Source organism: Salmo salar, chromosome 05 (assembly GCF_965601325.2).
Source record: "Salmo salar chromosome 05, fSalSal1, whole genome shotgun sequence".
NCBI classification, from domain to species: Eukaryota; Metazoa; Chordata; class Actinopteri; order Salmoniformes; family Salmonidae; genus Salmo; species Salmo salar.
In genome coordinates this window covers 68,904,928-68,913,095 of record NC_138295.1, presented here as the reverse complement: position 1 = coordinate 68,913,095, position 8,168 = coordinate 68,904,928, and the positions used below count along the sequence as shown (strand labels likewise).

Genomic DNA, 8,168 nt, shown 5'->3' with positions numbered 1-8,168 from the left:
ATGTCGCCCTCTGCATCCCACTGGAACACCAAAACAAAACAATTTGCTCTGGGTGTAATGAAATAAAACTATACAGTTTCATGTCATTATTTGACCAAGGGTTCCTACTAAATAAAGAAATGTTACAAGAGAAAATGACACTCTCCCTGTACTGCTGTTATGCTGCCAACATGCCAGTTCTTTCCTGTAAAAGAGATTTAGCAAAAAGACATCACAATTGGGGGTTCATCTCCTTTTATTAAAAAATAACAAATTCTGGAAAGTATGACACATTGCCTGGAACACACGTAACAATTTTCATTAGACGCTATAGCTGCCATCATTTCAATCAATAAATACATGTCATTTATGAAGCCTAGTAAGACAACTGCGGATATAAAAGGTGATTTACCTGGGCCTGGGCTGAATCCCTAAGCAAGTAGCAGTAAGCTAAAACTCCCTACAAGGAACAAACCTTAAGAGGAACCAGATTTGGAGCAGAGGTACATATGACCATCTAGTGGTGTAGTGTGCATCTCCCATTGTCTGTCTTTAGTGAGTGTGTCAACTGTATTGTGACACTACAGCATCAACTGTATTGTGTTGAACTTTGTGTATAATGTATTGTAGTTCTTTTACAAAATGACTTTCAATTAAAATGTACATTAGTATAAAAGGCTGTCCTCCCTTTATGTTTTCTCTGTAAACAAGCAATAATAGTTGCTCTGGCATAAAGCCTGTTGAGTGACCATGGACTGAAGGCCATTCTATTCGTCTGTTTTCGTATCCTTTTTGGTCTCCTGCTCAGACCTCTTCCAGGATAACAGGAGCACCAATCCCAGCAGCGTTAGCAGCAGGGGATACATCAACAATCTGCTCCTCTGCTCAGCAGGCATTACACAGCACACTGTGGAAGGGAGGAGAGAAGAAAGGAGCACTCAACCTCAGTAACTGAAATAGACAACATTTCCCTCTATATCTGACTAGTGTTTTATGAACTGTAGTAGGGTATTGTGAACAACACAAACATTGGCACAGACACGCACGCACGCACGCACGCACGCACGCACGCACGCACGCACGCACGCACGCACGCACGCACACACACACACACACACACACACACACACACACACACACACACACACACACACACACACACACAGTTAGTACTGTAGATATGTGGTAGTGGTGGAGTAGGGGCCTGAGGGCACACAGTGTGTTGTGAAATCTGTGAATGTATTGTAATGTTTTTAAAATTGTATAAACTGCCTTAATTTTGTTGGACACCAGGAAGAGTAGCTGCTGCTGCTTTGACAGCAGCTAATGGGGATCCCTAATAAATACAAATAGAAATACAAACCACACTCACAGCTTGCTCTGGAGAAGGCCATGGTCAAAGAGGGGTAGATGTGATGGTGGAGCTAGCTGCAGGCAGCTTAGCTTCGCACAATAACATCACCTTCTCTGAGACCTTCAGCTTCCCCTAAACATTTTGTGCAAATATGGTATCACATCTCGATGGACTGCACCAGAAGAATAAAACACATGAATGATCAATAATCCAAAATATCCAATAGTAAAAAGAACTCTAAATAAAGGATCTGAAAACAACATTGAGTCAAAGAACAAACCTTGGAACCCTGATATTTTACCTGGCGGTGGGTGGAGTGTGAGATACTTGGTGAAACTCTGGTCCAGCACCCTCAGTCGCAGCTCGGCTGTAACAGTCAGAGTGCTGTTCAGCCTCAGGGTCACTTCACTCTCCAGCTCATAGAGCCCCTTGCTGTCTAACTCCATAGTGGTGTTGGTACTGCCCATCACACCTTTCCACACTACCTCTGGCTGGGGGAACCCCTGAGAGGCACTGAAGGTCACAACAAAGCCGTCACAAGTGGCTTGGATGGATATCCTGGGCTCATCATAAGGGGCTGGTTTGAAATATTAGAAATACTTTTGTAGGGGCAGTTATCATTATTTACACTATACAATATAGATGGAGCAACAATGGAACTTACCTGCCACTAAAAGTTGTAGCTTTTCCTGGGTGCTTCCCTGTTCATCTGTCACATCACAGGTGTATGGGCCCTGGTCACTCAGCTGCACACCACTCAGTCTAAGTGAGGCATTTCCCACAGTGAGCTGGTCTTCAAACAGATGAGTTCGTCCCTTGTAAACAACACTCTGTCTTTCCAGCTGATCTCTCCCATGGTAATAACTGTGGACCACCTCGGATTCTCCACGCTGCCAGTTGACGACCAGGTTATTGAGGTTCAGGTTTTTAGACGAAGGGAAAGAGCAGCTAAGGGTGATGTCACTGCCCGGAGCTGCCACTTCCCTGGGTTGTAGACTGGTTGTAGTTACCACTGATGATATCACTGATATATGGAATAGGTGGAAAGAGAGAAGGATGATGTGGGAGAGAGAGTGGTATTGGTAATAATTACAGCAAATCAAGCATTGTTCTAACATGTTGTGTTATGGCACATTGCCTGTGCCATTAAACCCCTACAACTCATCCAGAACGCCGCAGCCCGTCTGGTGTTCAACCTTCCCAAGTTCTCTCACGTCACCCCGCTCCTCCGCTCTCTCCACTGGCTTCACTGGCTTCCAGTTGAAGCTCGCATCCGCTACAAGACCATGGTGATTGCCTACGGAGCTGTGAAGGGAACGGCACCTCCATACCTTCAGGCTCTGATCAGGCCCTACACCCAAACAAGGGCACTGCGTTCATCCACCACTGGCCTGCTGGCCCCCCTACCTCTGAGGAAGCACAGTTCCCGCTCAGCCCAGTCAAAACTGTTCGCTGCTCTGGCACCCCAATGGTGGAACAAGCTCCCTCACGACGCCAGGACAGCGGAGTCAATCACCACCTTCCGGAGACACCTGAAACCCCACCTCTTTAAGGAATACCTAGGATAGGATAAAGTAATCCTTCTAACCCCCCCCCCCCCCCCCCCCCCCCCTTAAAAGATTTAGATGCACTATTGTAAAGTGGTTGTTCCACTGGATATCATAAGGTGAATGCACCATTTTGTAAGTCGCTCTGGATAAGAGCGTCTGCTAAATGACTTAAATGTAAATGTAATGTAATGTTATTGTACAGTTGAAGTCGGAAGTTTATATACACCTTAGCCAAATACATTTAAACTCAGTTTTTCACAATTTCTGACATTTAATCCTAGTAACAATTCCCTGTCTTAGGCCAGTTAGGATCACCACTTTATTTAAACAATGTGAAATGTCAGAATAATAGTAGAGAGAATTATTTATTTCAGCTTTTATTTCTTTCATCACATTCCCAATGGGTCAGAAGTTTACATACACTATATTAGTATTTGGCAGCATTGCCTTTAAATTGTTTAACTTGGGTCAAACGTTTCAGGAAGCCTTCCACAAGCTTCCCACAATAAGTTGGGTGAATTTTTGGCCATTCCTCCTGACAGAGCTGGTGTAACTGAGTCAGGTTTGTAGGCCTCCTTGCTCACACACGCTTTTTCAGTTCTGCCCACAAATGTTCTATAGGATTGAGGTTAGGGCTTTGTAATGGCCACTCCAATAACCTGACTTTGTTGTCCTTAAGCCATTTTGCCACAACTTTGGAAGTATGCTTGGGGTCATTGTCCATTTGGAAGACCCATTTGCAACTAAGCTTTAACTTCCTGACTGACGTCTTGAGATGTTGCTTCAATATATCCACATAATTTTCTTTCCTCATGATGCCATCTATTTTGTGAAGTGCACCAGTCCCTCCTGCAGCAAATCACCCCGACAACATGATGCTGCCACCCCTGTGTTTCATGGTTGGGATGTGGTTCTTCAGCTTGCAAGCATCCCCCTTTTTCCTCCAAACATAATGATGGTCATTATGGCCAAACAGTTCTATTTTTGTTTCATCAGACCAGAGGACATTTCTCCAAAAAGTATGATCTTTGTCCCCATGTGCAGTTGCAAACCATAGTCTGTGTGTTTTTATGCCGGTTTTGGAGCAGTGGCTTCTTCCTTGCTGAGTGGCCTTTCAGGTTATGTCGATATAGGACTCGTTTTACTGTGGATATAGATACTTTTGTACCTGGTTCCTCCAGCATCTTCACAAGGTCCTTTGCTCTTGTTCTGGGATTGATTTGCACTTTTCGCACCAAAGTACGTTCATCTCTAGGAGACAGAACGCGTCTCCTTCCTGAGCGGTATGATGGCTGCATGGTCCCATGGTGTTTATACTTGCGTACTATTGTTTGTACAGATGAACGTGGTACCTTCAGGCATTTGGAAATTGCTCCCAAGGATGAACCAGACTTGTGGAGGTCTACAATTATTTTTCAGAGGTCTTGGCTGATTTCTTTTGATTTTCCCATGATGTCAAGCAAGGAGGCACTGAGTTTGAAGGTAGGCCTTGAAATACATCCACAGGTACACCTCCAATTGACTCAAATTATGTCAATTAGCCTATCAGAAGCTTCTAAAGACATGTCATAATTTTCTGGAATTTTCCAAGCTGTTTAAAGGCACAGTCAACTTTGTGTATGTAAACTTCTGACCCACTGGAATTGTGATACAGTGAATTATAAGTGAAATAATCTGTCTGTAAACAATTGTTGGAAAAATTACTTGTGTCATGCACAAAGTAGATGTCCTAACCAACTTGCCAAAATTATAGTTTGTTAACAAGAAATTTGTGGAGTGGTTGAAAAACAAGTTTTAATGACTCCAACCTAAGTGTATGTAAACTTTCGACGTCAACTGTATCTCTACTTCTTTGCTGTCTAACCATGAAAGGGCGGAATGGATAAAATTACATAATCCATACAGGTCCTATAGAAAGTCTACACCCGCTTGAACTTGCCGTGGAATATTCTAATCGTGTGAGAGAGACCTTGTCATTTCTTCAAACAATCATCTTTATTGAATATCGATGAATTATTGCAATAATGAGGCTGGTCAACCCAACACCCTTGAGTGTTGGACCGAGTTAACTAACCTTTACAGAATGCAGAGTTCTTTATATAGCTGACACTAAGAATGCTTAGTCATGGCTGGTTCCACCCCTATGGGCATCATAAGCCACTCTGGGTTCATCCGGTCATTATCTGTACAGGGTTGTTGTCTTAACCCCACCCTTAGTTTCCCAGATGCCAGGATGATTATGAGACAATGAGGGATTGTCCTAAACTCTTCCAGGCTACCTCTATCTCGGTTACACCCACCACATCTTGTCTATGTAATGCAGTTTTTAACTCATTTGTCAGCTCAAGCCATCTCTACTGACCATACGCCCAGATTAGCTGCAGGGAACTAGAGTGGAGACCATAAAAACACAGCATTAGTAGGACAGAAATGTCTTGCTATTAGTTAAATGTTAATTGTTAACCATTAAACTCAAATAAATCAGGTAAATACGCAATTTTCACAATTGTTTTCACATTTTGTTACAATACAAAGTGTAATTGAAATATATTTATATTAATGTCATTGATCTACACAAAATATCCCATAATGTCAAAGTATAAAGAAAATTCTACACATTTTTCCAAATTAATAAAACTGTAATAACTTGAATAGTCATTGCATATATATTCACCCCTTTGTTTAGACAAGCCTAAATTAGTTCAGAAGTCAAATTTGGCATAACAAATCACATAAGTTATATGGACTCACTGTATGAAATAGAGGTTGACATGATTTTTGAATGACTACCCCTTCCTCTGTCCCACACACAATACATAGAAAATCTGTAAGGTCCCTCAGTCAAGTATTACATTTCAAGCACAGATTCAACTACAAAGACCAGGGAGCTTTTCGTAAGCCTCATAAAGAAGGGTAGTGATTGGTAGATGGGTAACAATAACAAATCAGACATTGAATATATATTTAAGTATGGTCAAGTTAATAATTATGCTGTGGATGATGTATTAAACCACCCAGACACATCAAAAATACAGTCGTCCTTCTGAACCGAGCTGCAGGACAGGAAGGAAACGGCTGATGGATGTCCGTGAAAAGAAGAATACAAATATACAGAATAAAAGTATTCCAAAACATGCATCCTGTATGCAACAAGACACTAAAGTAATACTGAAGAAAAAAAACACTGCAAAGGAATACACTTTTTGGCCTAAATGCAAAGCCTTATGTTTGGGGTAAATACAACATATCACTGAGTAACTGCCTCCTTTCTTACAAGCATGGTGGTGGTTGCATCATCAATCAAATGTTTTTATAAAGACCTTTTAACGTCAGCAGATGTCACAGGGTGCTATACAGAAACCCAGCCTAAAACCCCAAACAGCAAGCAATGTATATATGTAGAAGCATGGTATGGGTGTGCTTGACATCAGCAAAGACTGGGGAGTTTTTCAGGATGAAAATAAACGTGATGGAGCTAAGCACAGGCAAAATCCTACAGGAAAACCTGCTTAAGTCCGCTTCACACCAGACACTGGGAGAGGAATTCACCTTTCAGCAGGACTATAACCTACAACACAAAGCCAAATCTAAACTGGAGTTGCTTACCAAGAAGACAGTGAATGTTCCTGAGTGGCCAAATTACAGCTTTGACTTAAATGTACTCTTATGACACCTACCCAAGAAGAATCACAGCTGTAATCACTGCCAAAGGTGTTTCTAACATGTATTGACTCAGAGGGGTGAAAATGTATCTAATCAAGGTATACTAGAGTTTTATTTTTCATCAATCTAAAAACAAAATAGGGCTTTTTGGGCATTTATTATTTGTTTTCATCAAACATAGTGTTTAATATGTAGTAATCAAATAACAGACTTGAGTGACTGTCTTTTTACTGTTGTTTTTATTTCTTTACTTATCTATTGTTCACCTAATACCTAGTTTTTTACTTAAAAATTACACTGTTGGTTAGGGCCTGTAAGTAAGCATTTCACTGTAAGGTCTACACCTGTTGTATTCGGCGCACGTGACAAATAAACTTTGATTTGAGTGCTGCACAAAAATGCACTAATCAATGTTCACATGTGATCATTGATGAGGGATCCCATTTATTTATGAATTACTAAAAAAGCTATTTGTAAAGGTTTGATATTTGCCCTACTACTAGTGCATACACACCATATGAAAATACTCAATTTTTACTTACTGATAATAAACAGCACAGAGACCACATGCAACCTGAAAGACAGAGAGAGACACATACCTTTGAATTCTGCTTCTAATAATCCATGGACTAACTTTATCCTGCATTTTCTTTATCCTATATAATGCATTATAGAGCCTATTAAGAACGGGGATCCAATTATACATACACCCCTTAGTTTCTAAACTTTGTTAAACATTTGAGTGAATTAATGAAATGTTAGCACTTACCCCATGTGTAGAAGGAACAAAGTACGGCACATTGTGTGGATGGCAAACTTTAAATGTGCATTACCGCCACCAACTGGACTGGAGTGTGGACCAGAGACAGAAAAGGTATAAATCCTATCCATTAATCTTGTCTCCCTAAGGAAATGAAATATGCAAAGAAATACATCACGTGAAGTTTGCCTTAACAGTACAATTAAACTTGTCTCTTCAACACCATTATTCCTTGAATCTAATAATAATCTCTCCCTTTCCCTCTCATAGTGCTGGCACTGAAATAGAACATGTTCCACTGTCTCCATCTCCTCCTGAAAGTGATCACACTTCCCAGTTGGATGTTTTCCTACCAATTTCAATATGTGTTTCAGCCTTGTATGTCCCAGTCCCAGCCTTGTTATTACACTTTCCACCCTTTTCGCTCGACCTGAGGACCTCCGTTTCCCTACATTTTCCTGGATCTTCCCTTTCCCACATTTGCTGTCATTTGTATTTTACTACTGTTATTATTAGTCCCTTGGCTTCTGCTTTTCTTATTGTAATTTCCATGTTGTGGCAGACCAGGGGGTTTGGTCAAGATGTTTACACAGATCAGACACGGACACAGTATGATTAGCTCGGTTTCAAGGGTGTTTATTTAAATAATAAATCAAAAAGAAAATGATAGGTCTCTCCCATGAGACCCTCTCCGGGATACCGTCTTCTGGTCTTGCTGTACCCTGTCGGGATCAAAATTGCACTCACTCCTGTTACCTCTGTAACCGTCCCCAACTATACGGGAGCCCGTCGAGACCTGGCACGTCCAGCAGATGGAGCCATCGCCTCGTGATGTATACACCATCTGTCACCAGGCCTCGAC

The 8,168-nt window shown here is 41.4% G+C and overlaps 1 protein-coding gene across 1 annotated transcript; it reads right to left on the bottom strand.

Annotated features, from left to right (window-relative positions):
• Nucleotides 1–217: 217 nt before the first annotated feature.
• On the bottom strand, nt 218–7,380 carry LOC106605637 (CD276 antigen). The gene is made up of 5 exons (XM_082975449.1): nt 7,316–7,380; nt 7,089–7,120; nt 1,998–2,357; nt 1,635–1,910; nt 218–886 (listed from the first exon to the last, which is right to left on the bottom strand). Exons 1-5 carry the CDS (start codon nt 7,345–7,347, stop codon nt 747–749), a joined length of 840 nt encoding a protein of 279 aa, XP_082831575.1. The 5' UTR covers nt 7,348–7,380; the 3' UTR covers nt 218–746.
• Between the last annotated feature and the right edge of the window lie 788 nt (nt 7,381–8,168).

What these genes read in the sequence shown, in the direction of transcription:
- LOC106605637 (XM_082975449.1), bottom strand. Translation starts at nt 7,347, where the DNA reads ATGTGCCGTACTTTGTTCCTTCTACACATGGG. An exon ending in GCTACAACTTTTAGTGGCAG is followed by an intron (nt 1,911 to 1,997) that starts GTAAGTTCCATT and finishes ATTTCAAACCAG; the next exon opens with CCCCTTATGATGAGCCCAGG. An exon ending in CACACTCCACCCACCGCCAG is followed by an intron (nt 887 to 1,634) that starts GTAAAATATCAG and finishes TCCCTTCCACAG; the next exon opens with TGTGCTGTGTAATGCCTGCT.